The sequence below is a fragment of the Oncorhynchus nerka genome, linkage group LG8, assembly GCF_034236695.1.
Source record: "Oncorhynchus nerka isolate Pitt River linkage group LG8, Oner_Uvic_2.0, whole genome shotgun sequence".
NCBI lineage: Eukaryota > Metazoa > Chordata > Actinopteri > Salmoniformes > Salmonidae > Oncorhynchus > Oncorhynchus nerka.
In genome coordinates this window covers 54,072,545-54,094,965 of record NC_088403.1, presented here as the reverse complement: position 1 = coordinate 54,094,965, position 22,421 = coordinate 54,072,545, and the positions used below count along the sequence as shown (strand labels likewise).

Sequence of the window (22,421 nt, the reverse complement as noted above, 5' to 3'; positions counted from 1 at the left end):
GTTGGGTGGAATCAAGTACATCTCTTCTCTAGTTTCGTGGTGGTGCAAGTATTCAGCCTAGCCGCTTTGTGAACGATATAAGGGTGGTTGTAAAGGGAAGGTTATAAGTAGTTGATAGACAGTCCACCTTTTAGGATTTATAAGTAGGCTAGTTTAGACAGTTATATTTGGTTGTTATTACAGCGCCACCATGTGGACATTTAGAGACATTCTAATAGAGGAAATAGAATATACTAACCCCAACCAGCCTACAGTTTGGTGACTGAGGTTCAATCCCAAATCGACCCCTAGGCTGCTGCTATTCTTCTTATTTATGGCACCATCTAATGTGCATCCCGCCACCTAGTGTGCCTGACTGGTTTACCATGGTAAAGTTGTGGCCATTTTAAAGGCACAAAATAGTAATCCCACCAATTACAATAGGGTTGCAGCATTGGATCCCTGTAATGGAAGTTTGTATTCTTTATGTGCAATAGAAATAATAAAAATAAAAAACATTCAGTTAACGTGACAAGGTAGGAACCATAGTTTTAGTCAGTGTTTCCCAGGGAACTCTATTTAGTGAACATGTAAAATGGTACAAAAGCACCCCCTCGCCCTGTGCAGGTGAGAGTGTTATCCCATTGTGTAGAGACAGCACAGCACAGCACCTGTTGCTGTATTTCTTTGAGGGAAACTGTTTTGAGACCATGGGGACCATGCAGTCTGTTTGGGAAGAACTGTTGGGAAGAACTATTTATCTGTATCGGTGTTTTGTTTATTTAAGTTAGAAAATATTCATTGTTTATTGTAAAAAAATATATATGCCACTGCAATAATGTTTTGTTTTGCAGTTGATTTCATGTGTTTAGAGATGCTTTGGGGTTCAATTTAATCCGTTTAAAACGAGTTAACCTGAAGCCTTTAATAAACTTGAGTAGTTTGTATTTTTCTGCCTCTGTTTCCCTGTAAATGGGCCTAGAACTTAGATGTAACAGTAAGTATTTTGTGTGTTTGCTATCAAGGGTAAAGTTTGTACAGCCTTAGCCCTATCTTTGTTAGATAATGCATGTTCCTCTGTAGATCAGGTAAAGGCAAGGCACTTGTCCCTAAACTCTTCTGGAAATGGAGCCACCATGTACTGCCCCATCTCTGTCTGATCTTGATAAGCAGGAAGCTCTCTGCCCTTAACTACTTATCAGACCAATGGCATACAATCAATAGAGCCAGTGTGTGGAGAGCTGTTTTTCCTTGTCACAGCAGTCAGGACTCGTACGCAGACAGATGTGGAAAGAAATTTGCTCAGGTGAGTAGCCTAGACCTTCAGAACTTTTTGAACAAATTCTCATGTTTGCGTCTCTTGTTTAGTGCTGTGTTATTACATGAAATTCATTTTTTTGTGTGGAATTGTGTTGATTTTGGAGATTGGTATTGGATACTTATTACATTTTGGTTTGACTTGCAATATGTGGCTTTACATATATTAGCGGGCCTGTGAAAATCTCCCTTTTTCCACCATCCTCTTGTAGCCGAGGACCTGCTCATCATCTATGAGGCAGAGCAATGGGCTTCATACCTACGCTCTATCTTCACCGGACCACAGTGACCTGCCTGCGGGAGGACTTACTGCAACTGGGCCGGTACAAGGTCAAGCTGTTGATCCTGTCTAGGAGCATGTTGAAGGGCCTTTCCCAGCTCCGACACTTCTTCCTGGCCCGCGTGCTGAACCCTGCGGTCCACGTGGTGGTGGTCTTGTGTGGGGTGGACAGCCTGGCACCCCTCCTGGAGGTGGTGGCCCTCAAGGGGGACGAGTGTCTGCAGATATCCAGTGAGAAAGATGCCCACGACTACCTGTCGGAGGTGACTGACATCGTGCAGAGAGGTACAGGGGTAGGGGGAAGGGGAGGTCAGAGAAGGGGATTATGGGAGGTTGGGTGCAGTATAGAGGGTCGTTACTCATTATATCAATAATGAATGATATAAAACTTTAAATGAATTCCTGAGGCAAGTGGGAGGTTGGGGTCAGGGCAAAACTTAGATTTAATGTAGGCTATAGACATGCAGAGTTCCCACATATGCTGAACACTTGTTGGCTGCTTTTCCTTCTCTCTGCGATCCAACTCATCCCAAACCATCTCAACTGGGTTGAGGTCGGGTGATTGTGGAGGCCAGGTCATCTGATGCAGCACTCCATCACTCTCTTTCTTGGTCAAATAGCCCTTACACAGCCTGGAGGTGTGTTGGGTCATTGTCCTATTGAAAATCCAATTATAGTCCCACTAAGAGCAAACTAGTTGGGATGGCGTATCGCTGCAGAATGATGTGGTAGCCATGCTGGTTAAGTGTGCCTTGAATTCTAAATGAATCATTGACAATGTCACCAGCAAAGCTTCCACACACCGACACACCTCCTCCTCCATGCTTCACGGTGGGAACCACAAATGAGGAGATCATCCATTAACCTACTCTGCGTCTCACAAAGACACGGTGGTTGGAACCAAAAATCTCAACTTTAGACTCATCAGACCAAAGGACAGATGTCCACCGGTCTAATTTCCATTGCTCGTATTTCTTGGCCCAAGAAAGTCTCCTCTTCATATTGGTGTCCTTTAGTAGTGGTTTCTTTGCAGCAATTCGACCATGAAGGCCTGTTTCACATAGTCTCCTCTGAACAGTTGATGTGTCTGTTGCTTGAACTATGTGAAGCATTTATTTGGGCTTTTATTTCTGAGGCTGGTAACTCTAATGAACTTATCCTCTGCAGCAGAGGTAACTCTGGGTCTTCCTTTCTTGTGGTGGTCCTCATGAGAGCTAGTTTAATCATAGTGCTTGATGGTTTTTGCAACTGCACTTGAAGAAACTTTCAAAGTTCTTGACATTTTCCAGAGTGACTGACCTTCATGTCTTAATTAAAGTAATGATGGACTGTCGATTCTCTTTGCTTATTTGAGCTGTTCTTGCCATAATATGGACTTGGTCTTTTTCCAAATAGGGCTATCTTCTGTATACCACCTCTACCTTGTTATAACACGCAAACGCATTAAGAAGGAAATAAATTCCACAAATGTAACTTTTAACAAGGTACACCTGTTAATTGAGATGCATTCCAGGTGACTACCTCATGAAGCTGGTTGAGAGAATGCCTAGAGTGTGCAAAGCTGTCATCAAGGCAAAGGGTTGCAACTTTTAAGAATCTAAAATATATTTTGATTTGTTTTAAACTTTTTTGGTTACTACATGATTCCATGTGTGTTATTTCACAGTTTTAGGTGTGTCCAAACTTTTGACTGGTACTGTATGTGTATATATCTATAGCCAACATTAAATCTATGCATTCGGAAAGTATTGATACCGACATTTTGTTACGTTACAGCTTTGTTCTAAAATTAATCAAATAGTTAAATCTTCAATCTACACACAATACCCCATAAATGACAAAGTAAAAACAGGTTTTTAGAACATTTTGCAAATGTATAATAAACTGGTATCACATTTTACATAAGTATTCAGACACTTTACTCAGTACTTTGTTGAAGCACCTTTGGCAGCGATTACAGTGTCGAGTCTTCTTGGGTATGAAACTACATGCTTGGCACACCTGTATTTGGGGAGTTTCTCCCATTCTTCTCTGCAGATCCTCTTAAGCTCTGTCAGGTTGGATGGGGAGTGTAACTGCACAGCTATTTTCAGGTCTCTCCAGAGATGTTTGATCGGGTTCAAGTCTGGGCTCTGGCTCTGCCTCTCAAGGACATTCAGAGACTTTTTCCCAAAACCACTCCTGTGTTGCCTTGGCCATGTTCTTAAAATTATCCCCACAGCATGATTCTGCCACCACCATGCTTCACCGTAGGGATGGTGCCAGGTTTCCTCCAGACGTGACGCTTGGCATTCAGACCAAACTGTTCAATCTGGGTTTCATTAGACCAGAGAATCTTGTTTCTCATGGTCTGAGATTCTTTAGGGGCATTTTGACAAACTCCAAGCGGGCTGTCATGTGCCTTTTACCGAGGAGTGGCTTCCATCTGACCACTACCATAAATGCCTGATTGGTGGAGTGCTGCGGAGATGGTTGTCCTTCTGAAAGGTTTTCCTATCTCCACAGAGGAATTCTGGAGCTCTGTCAGAGTGACCATTGGGTTAATGGTCACCTCCCTGACCAAGGAACTTCTCCCCCATTGCTCAGTTTGGCCAGGCGGCGAGCTCAGCCAAAAATGTTTGGTACCCTTCCCCAAATCTGTGCCTCAACACAATCCTGTCTCGGAGCTCTACTGACAATTTCTTCGACCTCATGGCTTGGATTTTGCTTTGACATGCACTGTCAACTGTGGGACCGTTATATAGACAGGTGTGTGCCTTTCCAAATAATCTCCAATCAATTGTATTTACCACAGGTGGACTCCAATCAAGTTGTAAAAACATCTCAAGGATCATTGATGGAAACAGGATGCACCTGAGCTCAATTTTGAGTCTCATTCTAAAGGCTCTGAATACTTATGTAAATAAGGTATTTCTGTTTTTAATATATTTGCAAACATTTCTAAAACTGTTTTTGCTTTGTCAACATGGGGTATTGTGTGTAGATTGAGGATATTGTTTTATTTTATTTAGAGTAAGGCTGTAACAATGTGGGCAAAGGGAAGCCATGTGAATACTTTCCGAATGCACTGTATCTATAGGCTACATGACCCCAACCTCCCATCTGACCCCAACCTCCCATCTGTTGCTTCAGGAATTGATCAAATAATTATATCATTCATTACTATGGTGGGTGTTTGGTATGCATTGTTGGAATTGTTGAATGCACAGTGGTCACAATATATCCCACACACAATCATGTTCTAGAAGTGAACGCAAAAGGCAGTAATTGAAATAAACCAAATGGAGAAGCATTTTATGAGTCCTTGCCTGTTAGTGGACTTGCTGGTCTCCGGTCATACCGGTTAGGTGAAAACTTGTGGCTACCTACGTCTATGTTGAATCGTATTATTTTTCAAGTAATTGCCTCAGAACCAAATTAATGAACTTGCTGCACAAGTGATCTCCTGCCTCGGTGGACTTGCCTCACAGGCAATTTCCATACAACTAACTGGGCATTGTCAAACCGCATATACCTGTAGCTCAAGTCAACACTGAAGAGAAGGCTAGTAGAGTACCAAAAAATGGGAGGTCAGATACAAACAGTGCCGGATTATTTAACAGGCACGCAGGGCCTTCCCAGATCGCATATGAACATGTTGGTTCTGGGCCCCCTGGAGGTCGCCCATATGGTATGTGAACACGTCATAAGCCATGGCAAAATGTGTAGAATTGCAGGAAAATTAGCTTTTAAACTGCAACTTTTTTGTCTGCCCTATGGCAAAATGTGTAGAATTGCAGGAAAATTAGCTTTTAAACTGCAACTTTTTTGTCTGCCCTATGGCAAAATGTGTAGAATTGCATAAGATTAGCAAAAAAATACAAATTTCTCTGCACCATGGCAAAATTAGCAGGAAGAATTGCAGGAAGTTAGCTGTATGGAGGGCCCACTAGAGGTAGGTGCCCTGGGGCTCCAGTTGTGGTAGTCTGGCCCTGGACACAAAGTGTAGGAACACAATGTCCCTGACTCTAGTTAAGTGCTGCAACAATTGGACAGTAGCTAGGTGTTCAGTTTGGCCTCGGTTTCCATGAGAACACTACGTATTCTGAGGAATTTGACAGTTATTATTTCTTGAGTCACACTCTATTCTCTGCTACACAGTTCGTTTTCTGAGAAATTCGAAACCATTTGCTGTCAGCCATATATTTGTATTAAAACCTTTTACTGCATTGGACAAAATCAGGACCACACAGAGTGATTCTTGGTAATCTTAAACAAATCTACTGAGAAACAAAAGTATACATCTCACAAGCATGGTCATGGGCTTTAAAGGGACCATGTCAGATATAGAGTTGAAATGTATTCGATGTTGAGTTTACATCCCAATATTACATATCACAGAAGACTGAAATATAACAAAACTGTTTGACATAGAAACACCAGATTTCTATCAGTAAAAAAATAAAATAATAAACACTTTATTAATTATGGAAAATGTTAACAACATTCCACCCATGAGGCCAAAGAGGGTGCTTTTGGTTACATGATCTACGTGATCTAAAATGGATGGGAGGTCCAAAAGGTATGTCTCTCTGCTAGTGTGTGTAGGTGGCATAGCTCATGTAAATTTCCTCCCTTTCCTCTTTCATCATCAGTGGCCATTATCTCTCCTTATGCTAATCCGAATGTACACTACAAAGGCTCCTCTTGCTGTGACCCACACCGCCAGTTCGGTAGCAGTACTGGCTAATCTTTGTAAACTACTGTTAAAAAATTACTCAGAAACTGAGATTTTGACAACAGAAATGTAGATGTTACTATTGGGATATTTGAATCTCACCAATTGCCAAACAAAAGTGAAACACTTGAGTCAAGACTATTTTCCAGGTGAGGCACAAAGGCCCAAAGCAATAACCAGGCACTCTGGCACCAACATTGTTAATACAGTGGTAGGAAACACACAATATTTCATTTGGGCTTGACTCTTCCACAGGGCACCAGGCTGCAGCAGGTAACATCAGTGATACGCCTGGGAAGTTGACCGGACCGGCTCTAAACTTAAAGTTGGAGAGCAGGCAGTCGACTGGAACCTCGAGTATCAAACCCAACAACATGCGGGTGGTCCCCTCCAGAGTTCCCTGTGGGGTGAGGCATCAACACACGTCAGGAGGCCACATCAAAGCATTCAGTGGCATGACATACCCAGTTAGAACGTACTGTAACAATATATACTCAGCAAAAAAAGAAACGTCCTCTCGCTGTCATCTGCGTTTATTTTCAGCAAACTTAACGTGTAAATATTTGTATGAACATAACAAGATTCAACAACTGAGACATAAACTGAACAAGTTCCACAGACATGTGACTAACAGAAGTGGAATAATGTGTCCCTGAACAAAAGGGAAGTCAAAATCAAAAGTAACAGTCTGTATCTGGTGTGGCCACCAGCTGCATTAAGTACTGCAGTGATCATGGACTGCACCATATTTGCCAGTTCTTGCTGTGAGATGTCACCCCACTCTTCCACCAAGAAACCTGCAAGTTCCCGGACATTTCTGGGTTGAATGGCCCTAGCCTTCACCCTCCGACCAATCAGCTCTGGAAAATATCTGATGTGATTGGTCAAAAGACCAATTAGTGGGAAAAATGTCAATTGGGTTGCCTGTCTAAACAAAATTACTCCTGGTCATTTGTTGTTTCTTGACTATGTCATGCAGGTGAGTGAGGACCCAAAAGCGATTTAACAGAAACAGAGTCTTTTAATGTCCAAACAGGGAAAACATAAATCCTCAATCTTTACAGGAGATGTCCAAACAGGGAAAACATAAATCCTCTATCTTTACAGGAGAGTCCCCCTTCTAGTAGTAGAAGAGAATAGCAGGGCTAGCGGCAACAGACTGCTGGTCCCTCCGGGTAGGCGCGGGCCGTAGAGGACAGAGACACCTGCTCACACGCAGCATCTGATGAAGAGGCAGATTACGACAGGACGGGACAAGGGCAAAGCAAACAAGAATCCGACAAGGACAGAAGCAGAAACAGAGAGAGAAATAGAGACTTAATCAGAGGGCAAAAGAGGAGACAGGTGTGAGAGAGTAAACGAGGTCGTTAGGAGAATGGGGAACAGCTGGGAGCAGGAACGGAACGATAGAGAGAGAGAGAGATAGTAACCTAATACGACCAGCAGGGGGAAACGAAGAGAAGAGAAAGCACAGGGACAAGACATAACATGACAGACTAAACCAATACTTCACTGGAGTTTCAAGTTTTAATTTCATACGCACAAGTCAGTGACATGTCTTTTTTGCAAACTTAACCCAATCAATAGCAATTTAATACAAAAAATAATACAAGGTAAACAAAAACGCTCAAGAAATCAAAATAAGAAGAGTACGATAAAGTACGTGAGAATACTATATACAGGGTCAGTTCCAGTTCCATATTTACAATGTGCAGGGACACTGGAGTGATAGAGGTATATATGTATAGGGTTTTAAGGTGACTAGGCATCAGGATATATGATAAACAGAGTAGCAGGAGCGTATATGAAGATTGTATGTGCGAGTGTGTAGAGTCAGTATAAATGTACAGTGGGGCAAAAAAGTATTTAGTCAGACACCAATTGTGCAAGTTCTCCCACTTAAAAAGATGAGAGAGGCCTGTAAAATCCAGAAAATCACATTGTAGGATTTTTAATGAATTTATTTGCAAATTATGTGGTACGTCTTCCGAAACATGACCCACCTGTCATGCCTGCCTCCGCTCCCCCTCTCTGACGCTCGAGGACACCAGACAGCCCATCTTTACGCACACTAGTCGCCATTGTTACGTGCATCAGCGCTTCATGGGACTCACCTGTACTCTATTACCTTATTGATTGCATTCCTTATATCTGTCACTTCCTCAGTGAGGCTCAAAACAGGTGGGGCTCCACGTGCCCTGAATTTTTAAAATTCATTCATTCATTTTCATTTCACCTTTATTTAACCAGGTAGGCTAGTTGAGAACAAGTTCTCATGACGGGTCACCACTGGAATTGAGTGTCAGTGTGCATGACTGTGTAGGGCCCTGTGAGTGTCCATAGAGACTGTGCATAAAATACAAGGGTCTGGAGGATTTGGGTTCTCTTCAGAGAGGAATATAAATGATGAGCATACATTTCATTTAAACCCATTTGATGAAGTAATCTGCATATTCCTGCAGATTTTGATGTTTACTTCCTCTCGTTGAAAGCCAGCTGACTGCAACTCTAATTGATTATGCACCTGAACACTTAGGTTGATTAGACCTATTTTGCAGAAGTTTCAACCCTTTGAATCAGTCCTGTTCAATCTGCCAAAATGGGGTTTTATTTTTAGACAAGCAATAAATGAATGAATGAATGAAACATATTAGGGTGTCATTAAGACAGAATGTGTTGCTTGTTAGTATCACCCACTTTGCCTCTGTTAGTTTAAATAGCACTTCTATCCCTACAGACAGGTAATGAAATTATGCCGTACATCATTTATTAATAATTCACTTCTGTAGCACTTCATTTAACATAGTTGCAATGCCTTGGATGTGACCGTCTACTAGGGTTACAAAATTCCGGAAACTTTCCCAAAATGTACAGGTTTCTCTGGAATTTAGGTGGGAATATTCCCAGAATCATCAGGAGGGAATTAGCAGCAACACTTGAGAATTTTGTGTAGTCATGCCTCCTGTCTCAGGTTCTTCAGGTGTCCTTGGTGGAGAAACTGGACCAAAGGCTGTTCTCCATGCTGTTGAAAGCCATGCCCTCCGCAGGCTTCCAGGGACTGCAGGGAGATGACCCACCTGAAGGGGGTAAGTTCTGTTGTGTCTACCCCTCGTTCTGTTGGCTTTACCCCTCGACAATCCATAGTCAATTGAATGATCTGCTGACATTCATATTTTATGTAATATTCTTACATAAATGAGGGAATACATTTACCATCCAATACAGTAGTTAAAAGTAACGCTATTAAAATGTTCTGAAATGTGTGAGCTGATAATTAATCAAATACTGTCAGGCTGCATTTACACAGGAAGTCCAATTCTGATCTTTTTGCCACTAATTGTACTTTTGACCAATCAGATGTGTTGCCTATAGTTGTGCAAAAGATCAGAATTGGGCTGCCTGTGTAAATGCAGACCGTTATAAAGGAGGCCATAATTAGAGTCCTTCAATGTTGACTTTTAATAGTTTAATTGGATGCAGGTGTTAAAACACAGAATAGACATTCTGTTCACCTGGAGTATCATGCCAATTACAGGAGACTATAACCGTGATGTTGTCAACGCTATCTGTGGAAAATAACTGCAGAGCAATTACTCTAGCACTGAACTGCAGAGATAATGTAAGAGACTAATGAGTCAAATGTAGTCAAAGTCATGTCTTATGTTTGGTAGGCTAACTCATTAACAATTCTTAGATTAACAGCTTTACATACCATGATGTCCAACATCTCAACAAGTTTAAAATAGTTCATACCTCTGTTAATGCATTCATGTTGCTATCATATATTCTGTTATTTTGACACTTGGCTATATCATGGATCCATGTGTCCTCATCCACCTTTGGAGGTGATCCTCCACATCTGATCATGATTAGATCATAGTTGGTCTCCTTCCTTAACCGTGCCGGTGCTGCACAAAATGTGCGTATATTTCACAGGGTTGGGTTCAATTCAGGAAGTACACTGACGTTCCAATTCCCTTCAATGAGGAAAATTTGGAATTGGAATTTGGTTTACTTTCTGAGTTGACTGGATTTGAAATGGAATTGACCTCAACCCTGATATTTCATTCATCAATCTTGCAGATGTCACACAGTTGTGTATATTTCAATCATTAGGGCGATTTTTTTTAAACACTTCAGCATTTATAACAATTGGCCTAGTTTGGATACAGTGGCAATTTTAGCATGTACATCTTGGTGGGACAACCCCCCCCCCAAAAAAAAAATTGGGGGGATGCATGCCAGCAAAGCCAATACACAACACCTACACAAAGCTGTCTCAACAGCAGAGTCCCAACAGCAGTCCCAACACCTTACCACCGCTACACATGGCTATCAGTGGAGCCTTGTCTGGCAGCAAAACAGTTCATTCAGCCTCATTTACTGCCTTTAAATAAAACAGCTGATATGGCTGACTTGCTTAAACAAATGGTTTTTACTGACTATTGAGATGTACAAAATGTGGCAGAAGGGGACGACAGGCAGATAAGAGGCAATCTGTAATTTCGATTAAGACATTAATGAGCGAGCTAGGACGGATGTAGTCAATATTACTACTTGTTCAGCACTTTTGAAATGTACAGCGACAGAATTCAGAACATGGGCCGTTCTTACAGTGTTATCCCTGTACACCAAGTCAGAACCATAGGATAAATAAAGGGGTCATATAAGCAGACATTGAAAGCTCATGTAATATTCGATGATTACATTTCTCTAAAACAAGTTATAGACTACATGTGCACCACCAAGTCAGAACAGTAGGCGTAATTAAGAAAGGAAAATATACCAAATGATTAGGTTGAGGCACGTTGGCTACTAACAGTTAACTACACAACATACACTTAGTATTATTTTCTTAGCTGCAGTATACATATCTCCCTAGCATATTACATCATTTATGCAGCAACATGCAAGACATTTTTGGACTCACCTTGTTGTGCTATGCTCACTTGAACAGGAAGGTGGTGTGGCGGTCCTTCGTGGGCAAACTTTGTCATCAAAGTCTGTCATTCTCTGGATTTATGGTGCTTTCAAGACAACTGGAAACTCTGGGAAAATAACAAGGTCGAATCATGATGACGTCAGTGATCTTCAGGTCGTAGCTCTAGAAAGAGGCCCTAGTTCCAAACTTACAATTTCCGAGTTGGATGACGGTTCAAAACGTTTTTTTCCCAGTTGGAGCTAGTTTTTTCCCAGTTCCCAGTTGTCTTGAAATCACTGAATTCAGATTTCCCTGTTCTGAGTTAACTGTTGTTTTTGAGCACGGCAGAAATAATACTGGATTGACAGCATGGCCAATGTTGAATAGTTATCATTTTAAGCTTGGAAAATAGAACTTTCAACTGAGAATTCAGACCCACTCCACTCCACTGAATAGCAGGCTAGTGATTGCTTTGCAATGTTTGCAGTTAGCCACTGATTACTTCCAAACCACTCATTGTTGAATTTGCGATTTCCAACTTGTTGTGTAATGTTTATGTCCAATGGCCGATGAGCACCGATATGTTTTATCTGTAATTTCTCTTCATTATTTCTCTTTATATGACAAGGATTAAAAAGGATTTGCCAGTAGATTGTCGACTTGATTCATGATGATGACTGCTTGCTAAGATTTTGAAAGTTTGATGTTGACCAATCAAATCTACTGTAGATATAACAGGATTTTACGTCATTTTATCTGTGGCCAATGACCTTCAGCCTTCTTGGATGGGCACTACTAATGTAACACTATGGCAGCACCCAAGGGGCTTGAATTTTAGAGCTCTACCCTTATATTTGGCAGTGACATAGTGTTCCCATGACTGACCGAACACTGAGCCAATCAGGGTCACAGCGCAACTAGAGAAAATGACCAATCCCTACGCTCAATATGTTCCGCTAGCTGCCCCACTACCACGGAAAGCACTGAACAAGGCTGAAACACCTGCATTTTGGAGTTGCCTTAAATCAAGAAAGCAAAAAAGAGACCATGTTTGTATGGAGGCTTTATTAACTCAATGATTTACATTTGATTTTTACGTCAAAATGTCAAAATAACATGCAAAACAGGCCCCAATGACGGGTCGCAACTGCTTAGATATATTCTTTAAGTGCAATATATTTAATTAGTGGGGAAAACTCCCAGGTCATACAATGATTTACAGCAACAAGTAATTATGATATCACTTGTCGTGCCCATTGTGCATATTTTGTGTTTTCAATGTAATACATTGACTTTGGTCAGTTTAGATCAAAGGGTCTAATTACAAAGTATGTGTAACCTGTAATATAATTTATGAATTAATTTTAATAGTCTGGTTAAATGATTCATCATACCATTCGTATCTGAACACCAGTTTGCATTGGTATTGACTCAAGGTATGTTTCTCCATTTTGTTCCTTTTACACATTCCCAGTGGCCTGTTGTCTTCCCCGGGCTATGCTCATTATATGGTAGATTGATGGCTTAATCAGTCTCTAGTATTGACTCACTACTATTTGTTGGGGTTGGGGGGGGGGTTGATTTTCATGAGAAAGAGGTCAATACATGCCCTGAATCTGTCTTTAAGCATTAAACATTCAGCGTATGCTGTTAGTCAGAAATTTACATACACTTAGGTTGGAGTCATTAAAACTCCTTTTTCAACCACTCCACAAATTTCTTGTTAACAAACTATAGTTTTGGCAAGTCGGTTAGCACATCTATTTTGTGCATGACACGAGTAATTTTTTTAACCATTGTTTACAGACAGATTATTTCACTTATAATTCACTGTATCCAGTGGGTCAGAAGTTTACATACACTAAGTTGACTGTGCCTTTGAACAGCTTGGAAAATTCCAGAAAATGATGTCATGGCTTTAGAAGCTTCTGATAGACTAATTGACATCATTTGAGTCAATTGAAAGTGTACATGTGGATGTATTTCAAGGCCTACCTTCAAACTCAGTCCCTCTTTGCTTGACATCATGGGAAAATCAAAAGAAATCAGCCAAGACCTCAGAAAAAAAATAGTCTGGTTCATCCTTGGGAGAAATTTCCAAACGCCTGAAGGTACCAAGTTCATCTGTACAGACAATAGTACGCAAGTATAAACACCATGGGACCACGCAACCATCAAACCGCTCAGGAATGAGATGCGTTCTGTCTCCTAGAGATGAACGTACTTTGGTGCGAAAAGTGCAAATCAATCCCAGAACAACAGCAAAGGACCTTGTGAAGATGCTGGAGGAAACAGGTACAAAGTATCTATATCCACAGTGAAACGAGTCCTATATCGACATAACCTGAAAGGTCGCTCAGCAAGTAGGAAGCCACTGCTTCAAAACCGCCATAAAAAAGCCAGACTGCGGTTTGCAACTACACATGGGAACAAAGATCGTACTTTTTGGAGAAATGTCCTCTGGTCTGATGAAACAAAAATAGAACTGTTTGGTCATAATGACCATTGTTATGTTTGAAGGAAGAGGAGGTAGAAGGGGGAGACTGGCAAGCCAAAGAATACCATCCCAACCATGAAGCACGGGGGTGGCAGCATCATGTTATGGGGGTGCTTTGCTGCAGGGTGCACTTCACAAAATAGATGGCATCATGAGGCAGGGAAATTATGTGGCTATATTGAAGCAACATCTCAAGACATCAGTCAGGAAGTTAAAGCTTGGTCGCAAATGGGTCTTCCAAATGGACAATGACCCCAAGCATACTTCCAACGTTGTGGCAAAATGGCTTAAGGACATTAGTGGCCATCACAAAGCCCTGACCTCAATCCTATAGAAAATGTGCAGGCAGAACTGAAAAAGCATATGCGAGCAAGGAGGCCTACAAACCTGACTCTTGACTCAGCTCTGTCAGGAGGAATGGGCCAAAATTCCCCCAACTTATTGTGGGAAGCTTGTGGAAGGCTACCTGAAACGTTTGACCCAAGTTAAACAATGTAAGGCAATGTGGAAGGCAATGCTACCAAATACTAATTGAGTGTATGTAAACTTCTGACCCACTGGGAATGTGATGAAAGAAATAAAAGCTTAAATAAATCTCTCTATTATTCTGACATTTCACATTCTTAAAATAAAGTGGTGATCCTAACTGACCTAAGACAGGGAATTTGTACTAGGAGTACATGTCAGGAACTGTATATACAGTATGTTTGAATATGGTTATTTGAATAAAGGTCTGAGGTTGTATTCAAGGATATCCTCTGAGTGTATTTGCAGTTTTAAATCTGCATGTTTTACTTGAACCTTTAGTTTGTTAGAAATACTGAATCCTAACTTGACATCTGAACAGTAACTTCAATTAGTGTGCACATCTCCAATTAGAACCCTAACTCCAATTATTAACCCCAACCCACCCAAAAAAATCTCCCACCATTACTAGAGTTGCACCTAGAGGACATATCGTCACTTCTTCACTTCGCTGCCCAGAACGGGTTTAAGGATGTCTCCAGTGTGTTGCTACAATGTCCAGGGCCAAAGAGAGCTTCATGCACCGCTACCCGCCAATGTAACCGACAGGTAGCCTAGTGGTTAGAGCGTTGGACTAGTAACCGAAAGGTTGCAAGATCGAATCGTGGAGCTGACAAGGTAAAAATCTGTCGTTCTGCCCCTGAACAAAGCAGTTAACCCACGGTTCCTAGGCCGTCATTGAAAATAAGAATTTGTTCTTAACTGACTTGCCGAGTTAAATAAAGGTTAAAAATGTTGTTGTTTTTTAAATCAGATGCCCGCTGAGATCGCCCAACATCATGACCATGCTGAGGTCCGTGCCCTGTTGCAGCAGACACTGGTTAGTACATGTCTCAGAGTAGGAGTGCTGATCTAGGTTTAGGTCCATGTAACCTTATTTATTGGGATCTAAAGGCTAAACTGATCCTATATCAGCACTCTACTCTGAGATGCTTTGGGAATACAGGCCCAGATCTCCTCAGCTCTGCTAAAACATGAAGGGGTTGTAACATTTTGTGTACTGTACTGTGCCGTTACTGTCCTGCATGGGCAATGTAGTACAATGGGTACCCTGCATTTCCAGGACCAGGAGTCATTACATTCTCTTCAACACATATGAATGATTACTAAATTATTTCATGATTTATTCACTTTGAAAGTAGCTAGTGGCTCTGAAGTGTCCGCAGCCCACATTTTGGGTTTCTCTTCCTAACAACAGCCATTTTCATAACAAAAAATAATCTGTCAATGCTTACTGGAAGAGCTTCTGAAAACCATTATGTCAAGAAGCTGAAAAACAAAGAGAGATGTGTTCTCAGGAATGTACTTAAGCAGATGTGGTACAGCGTACAGAGATGCTCCATAAATAATAAACATGGTGGAAGTGGGAGGAAGAAGGCTGGTGGAAGCCTTAAGAGTATTGAGTCAACAGGTTCTCCTCATTCTCCAGGACAGCCGATATATCTCCATTTCTCCATCCCCCGACCACGCCACCTCTTTCCATTACCCATGTTTATGACCAGGGGCAATACGGTGAAGCATGCACCTCCAGTTCACCCTTTTCCTCCCCCTCTCAACTCTTGTTCATGCAGTCACAATGGTTTTGGGGAGAGTAATGTGGGTCGTCAGCATACATTAGGACCATTATGCGATGCCTAATGTGAGATTGCTGGCAAAATGTAGATGTTTTTCCTATGTTAATATGGTGAGAGCCTCACCCTGCTTGTCCCCCCTATCTCCCAGCGATATGAAAGGACAGGGAGGTGCAGGGCGTTCGCCGTTTACTCACTAATGCCATGCAATCCAAATGTGATGGGTAGGCTACGAATGTGTATCTGTATATCCATTAGCTAAACCCAGAGCAGATGAATGTGCCATAATGTTGCATGCTTTCCACAATGCAAATCCCATTAGTCAGCGAAGACAGCAAATCATTTAGAATATGCTGCACTGTCTGGAGGTAGGTACCCCAATGGTGCAAGATCTTAAATGATAAAGAGATGCAGCATTTTCACTAAAGCCTCTCCTCAAAAGGTCTATTGGGATCTACAGTATTTGTATAGCAATTCCATTGTTGATTTTGAAAAATATGTATAATATTCATTCACTCTCATTCTCAGGACAATAATGAAGCCCTTGCCAGTAACACCACCATGCAAGAAGCAAACAGAAAAACCTAAATGAGAGCTATAGATGGGTCTGTGTTTAGAAGCTCAGTGAGTAGCAACCAGGGACCCAACCTAGGCCAACCGTATCCACACCATATGTGCCTTCCCGGATATATCCTTTTTAAAACGACAAGCATAACAGTGATAAAATTACAGTACACCAACATAGTAGTGGTTCATTGAAACTGTACATTTCCATCCTCTTCTGAACTGTAATAGTAAGAGGAAACAGCCTTGCCCTCTACCTACCCTAGCCTTTATCCTTGTCTACCGACACTAGTCTTGTCAAAAAACAGTTTCCCTCCAGGAGCCTAGCTGCTTCTCTCCATATCTCCAAAGAGCAGCGGATTCCCCAGTGGGAGACTTAGACACTCCACAGCTGCTCAGAATGTATTTATCCTCTGGCAATGCCGCTAATTGCGAGAGATTGCAGATGGAGCCAAGGCTGATCACCCGGGTGGGATTGTTCCAGGCAAAAACTCTCTGGTGTCTTTGAGTTTTAGGAAAACTGACAGGAGAGACTGAGGAAGAGCAGGGCATGGGTGTCCAACAGAGGTCACTTCCTTGGGAATACCCGAAATACCGTAAACTGCTGGCGGCCATGTTTTTGCAGAATTGTTACGCACGGGCAAGAATGGATGTTTCCTTTCCTCGCAACTCAATATTAGGAACGGTTTCTTAATGTTTTGTACACTCAGTTTAATCAAATTGTCAATCATCATGTAACATAATACCGTTATTTTTATGTAGCCTAGAATGACACATTTCAGGTAATTTAAGTAAAAAGGTCAGTGTATTTCAGCTGACTCCCAGGGCTGTTATGGGGTAGACTAAGCTCAGGTAGTATGGTGGTTTCATTACAGTTAGCCATGTGTCAGCCCCTCTCTGGGCCAATTAATCAGGTTATGAGTGCTTTGGGGGAACAGTGTAGTGGCTCTCTGTCAATACAGTCAAGACGAATGGCCCCTCTGCGCCTGAATGCAGCTGTATCACTCACAGAGCCTACTTAACTACAATATCACCGTTGATCTGCCACCCCTGGTCTCCAAGGCACCACACTTCTCCAACGGTAATGAGCGGTGAACTGCTCCACAGGGGAAATCTGTGCCAGTTAGGGACAGGAGAAAGAAACTTTAGTATAGAGGATCTACCTATTTTAAATACAGATTATGTTAGTAGCTCCAATTACTTTCTAATTGTAATATCAAATCAAATGTATCTGTCACATACACATGGATAGAAGATGTTAATGCGAGTGTAGTGAAAGGCTTGTGCTTCTAGTTCCGACAATGCAGTAATAACCAACGAGTAATCTAACAATTCCACAACTACTACCTTATACACACAAGTGTAAAGGGATAAAGACTATGTACACAAAGAAAAATGTCACGTTCTGACCTTAGTTCCTTTTTTATGTCTTCACTTTAGTTGGTCAGGGCGTGGGGTGGGCATTCTATGTTGTTTTTCTATGTGTTTGGCCTAGTATGGTTCTCAATCAGAGGCAGGTGTCAGTCGTTGTCTGATTGGGAGCCATATTTAGGTAGCCTGTTATCTATTGTGTTTTGTGGGTGGTTGTATCCTGTGTTTGTGTTTTCACCATACGGGACTGTTTCGGTTGTTTGTTTGTACTTTTGTTCAGTGGTCTGTTGATTTATTAAATATATCATTATGGACCCTTACCACGCTGCACATTGGTCTGATCCTTGCTACTCCTCCTCTGAAGAAGAGGAATTCCATTACAGATATATGAATGACTGATGGTACAGAACTGCATAGGCAAGATGCAGTAGATGGTATAGAGTACAGTATAAACATATACACATGAGATGAGTAATGTAGGGTATGTAAACATTATATTAAGTAGCATTGTTTAAAGTGGCTAGTGATATATTTTTACATCAATTTCCATAAATTTTCATTATTAAAGTGGCTGGAGTTGAGTCAGTGTGTTGGCAGCAGCCACTCAATGTTAGTGGTGGCTGTTTAACAGTCTGGTGGCCTTGAGATAGAAGCTGTTTTTTAGTCTCTCGGTCCCTGCTTTGATGTACCTGTACTGACCTCACCTTCTGGATGATAGCGGGGTGAACAGGCAGTGGCTCGGGTGGTTTGTTGTCCTTGATGATCTTTTTGGCCTTCCTGTGACATCGGGTGGTGTGGGTGTCCTGGCAGGTAGTTTGCCCCCGGTGATGCGTTGTGCAGACCTCACTACCCTCTGGAGAACCTTACGGTTGTGGGCGGAGCAGTTGCCGTACCAGGCGGTGATACAGCCCGACAGGATGCTCTCGATTGTGCATCTGTAGAAGTTTGTGAGTGCTTTTGGTGACAAGCCAAATTTCTTCAGCCTCCTGAGGTTGAAGAGGCGCTGCTGCGCCTTCTTTACGATGCTGTCTGTGTGGGTGGACAAATTCAGTTTGTCCGTGATGTGTACACCGAGGAACATAACTTACTACCCTCTCCACTACTGTCCCGTCGATGTGGATAGGGGGGTGCTCCCTCTGCTGTTTCCTGAAGTCCACAATCATCTCCTTTGTTTTGTTGACGTTGAGTGTGAGGTGTTTTTCCTGATATTATAATGTAATCTCAGTTTAATGGTAACCTTTGTCGAGGCCTTTCTTCCTAAATGAAACAATGTGTTTCTAGTTGCACAGCATGCTATTTTCTTTTATTTCTGAGATGAAATTGCCAAAGTGTAACTGAGGTGGTTCCAGGAACCAGGCTTGTGTAATGTGCAAACGTCTTTTAACTCAGCGGTCTGACAGACTCGTGGCGTGCAGAAGTTCTGGGTTTGAAACACAGTTGATTACGCATGCACAAGAAAGGGGACTCTACTATGGAGAGAAATTTGGCCCAGTCAATAAAATGTATTTATAAAGCCCTTCTTACATCAGCTGATGTTACAAAGTGTTGTACAGAAACCCAGCCTAAAACCCCAAGCAGCAAGCAATGCAGGTTTAGAAGCACGGTGGATAGGAAAAACTCCCTAGAAAGTCCTAGTAAACAGCGAGGAGATTCTTTCCAGTCAATTTCATTTTTATTTAACCTTTATTTAACCCGGAAGGGCACATTGAGATTCAAATCTATTTTTCAAGAGCGCCCTGGCCAAGATAGGGAGCACCAAGTCATAACAGACAGACAACATAAAAAACTACAAGTAAAAACCATTGAATTCACAAGAGGAGAAAACAGCAAATTAAAAACATTGACAGGTCAGGGAATCAGCCTCAAAAACCTCCATCAGTGATTTAAAAACACCAAATCGGGACAAGTTCTTCTAGTCAATGCATTTGTGTTTGAGTGGTAGGTTAGAGTAAGGGGCGCTCCGGATAAGAGTGTCTGCCAAATTATTTTAAATATATTTAAAAAGAAAGAGGAAGGAATGACCCACTGATTATATTTACTTTTGGTCATAGATCAGTCCTACAGAGGAAGTGGTAATCATTTTAAATGATTTAAACACATCCTCCATGCACTCCACTGATGGGCACCATGTTGACTGTTAAATTGCAGTTTAAGTATAGTTTTTTTCCCTGCCATTGGATCTTTGTTTCGTTTACATGCAAACTTATTTGAATAAAGTCCAGAGACAGTGCAATGCATCCCAACTCCATGATTTGTAAAACCCTATCTACAATAGGAAATGACTGGTTCTTTCAGCTTGTGTACAACAGGCAATTCTAACACATTACCTATAAAGTGAATTAAATATGATGTGTATAGTAGTGAAGGACATTTTTATAAATCTTATACAAAATACTCCACGATTGAGTGAAGTTCCACTAGTCAACAAGCAATGATGGCATGACAGGTGGCACTAGTGCCTTTTCCAAAAACACATCTAAATAAGATATTAGTTAATGGACCAAAATTTTCCTGTTACTCTAATATATTCATGACACAGAATACATAACATGCAATATCAAGAAGTGTAATATTGCAATGGAGTGGCTGTGTTGCTTAGGAACAGCACATGGAAAATGGTTAATCATAAAAATGCATATTTCTGTATCGGTACTAGTATGGTTCAGAATATTGCCACAACATTTTAACCAGTCATGTTCCTCAGGATTGACATTGATTGTTTGAACTGCGGGGTCTGGTAAGACATGGGGTTGCGGACTATGTATTTTTGTAAATAACAGCTGGTGCATGATAAATAAGGATGTCTCAAGCTTGTGCTCGCCTGAGGTAGAGTATCTCATGATAAGCTGTAGACCACACTATCTACCTGGAGAGTTTTCATCTGTATTTTTCATAGCTGTCTATATACAACCACAGACTGAGGCTGGCACTAAGACGGCACTGAATGAGCTGTATTCTGCCATAAGCAAACAGGAAAACGCTCACCCTGAGGCGGCTCTCCTAGTGGCTGGGGACTTTAATGCAGGGAAACGTAAATCGGTCTTACCAAATTTCTATCAGCATGTTAAATGTGCAACCAGAGGGGGAAAAAAATCTGGACCACCTTTACGCCACACACAGAGACGCATACAAAGCTCTCCCTCGCCCTCCATTTGGCAAATCTGACCATAATTCTATCTTCCTGATTACTGCTTACAAGCAAAAAATTAAAGCAGGAAGCACCAGTGACTTGATCAATTAAAAAGTGGTCAGATGAAGCAGATGCTAAGCTACAGGACTGTTTTGATATCACAGATGTTCCAGGATTCCTCCAATGGCATTGAGGATGGCATTGAGGAGTACTCCACATCAGTCATTGGCTTCATCAATAAGTGCATCGATGACGTCGTCCCCACAGAGACTGTACGTATATACCCCAACCAGAAGCCATGGATTACAGGCAACATCTGCACTGAGCTAAAGGCAAGAGCTGCTGCATTCAAGGAGTGGGACTCTAACCCGGAAGCTTAAAAGAAATCCCGGTATGCCATCCGACGAACCATCAAACAGACAAAGCATCAATACAGGACTAAGATCGAATCATACTACACTGGCTCTGATGCTCGTCGGATGTGGCAGGGCTTGCAAAGCATTACAGACTACAAAGGGAAGCACAGCCAAGAGCTGCCCCGTGACAAGAGCCTACCAGACGAGCTAAACTACTTCTATGCTCGCTTCAAGGCAAATAACACTGAAAAATGCATGAGCGCACCAGCTGTTCCGGAAGACTGAGTGATCACGCTCTCCGCAGTCGATGTGAGTAAGACCTTTAAACAGGTCAACATTCACAAGGCCGCAGGGCCAGACGGATTACCAGGACGTGTACTCCGAGCATGCACTGACCAACTGGCAAGTGTCTTCACTGACATTTTCAACCTCTCCCTGTCCGAGTCTGTTATACCAACATGTTTTAAGCAGACCACCATAGTCCCTGTGGCCAAAAACACTAAGGTAACCTGCCTAAATGACTACCGACCTGGAGCACTCAAATCTGTAGCCATGAAATGCTTTGAAAGGCTGGTCATGGCTCACATCAACACCATTATCCCAGAAACCCTAGACCCACTCCAATTTGCATACCGCCCTAACAGATCCACAGATGATGCAATCTCTATTGCACTCCACACTGCCCTTTCCCATCTGGACAAAAGGAAAACCTATGTGGTTTGTAGTCAATGAATGCTATTCAGTGTAGTTCGCGTAGTTTCAATGTCCTCAATGCTCATCAATAAGCTAAGGACCCTGGGACTAAACACCTCCCTCTGCAACTGGATCCTGGACTTCCTGACGGGCCGCCCCCCAGGTGGTAAGAGTAGGTAACAACACATCCGCTACGCTGATCCTCAACACAGGGGCTCCTCAGGGGTGCATGCTCAGTCCTCTCCTGTACTCCCTGTTCACTCATGACTGCACGGCCAGGCACGACTCCAACACCATCATTAAGTTTGCCGATGACACAACAGTAGTATGCCCGATCACCGACAACGACAAAACAGCCTATAGGGAGGAGGTCCGAGACCTGGCCGTGTGGTGCCAGGACAACAACCTCTCCTTCAATGTGATTAAGACTAAGGAGATGATTGTGGACTACAGGAAAACGAGGACAGAGCATGCCCCCATTCTCAACGACGGGGCTGTAG

The 22,421-nt window shown here is 42.1% G+C and overlaps 1 protein-coding gene across 1 annotated transcript in view; it reads left to right on the top strand.

Annotated features, from left to right (window-relative positions):
• The first annotated feature begins 1,542 nt into the window (after positions 1 to 1,542).
• The window catches only part of LOC135572715 (B-cell scaffold protein with ankyrin repeats-like), a 37,345-nt gene continuing 16,466 nt past the window's right edge, over positions 1,543 to 22,421 (top strand). The window contains exons 1-5 of the mRNA XM_065021142.1: positions 1,543 to 1,861; positions 6,549 to 6,700; positions 9,265 to 9,379; positions 14,649 to 14,785; positions 14,991 to 15,056. Of these exons, the coding sequence (XP_064877214.1) occupies positions 1,543 to 1,861; positions 6,549 to 6,700; positions 9,265 to 9,379; positions 14,649 to 14,785; positions 14,991 to 15,056 (789 nt within the window). The remainder of the gene's footprint in view (positions 1,862 to 6,548; positions 6,701 to 9,264; positions 9,380 to 14,648; positions 14,786 to 14,990; positions 15,057 to 22,421) is intronic.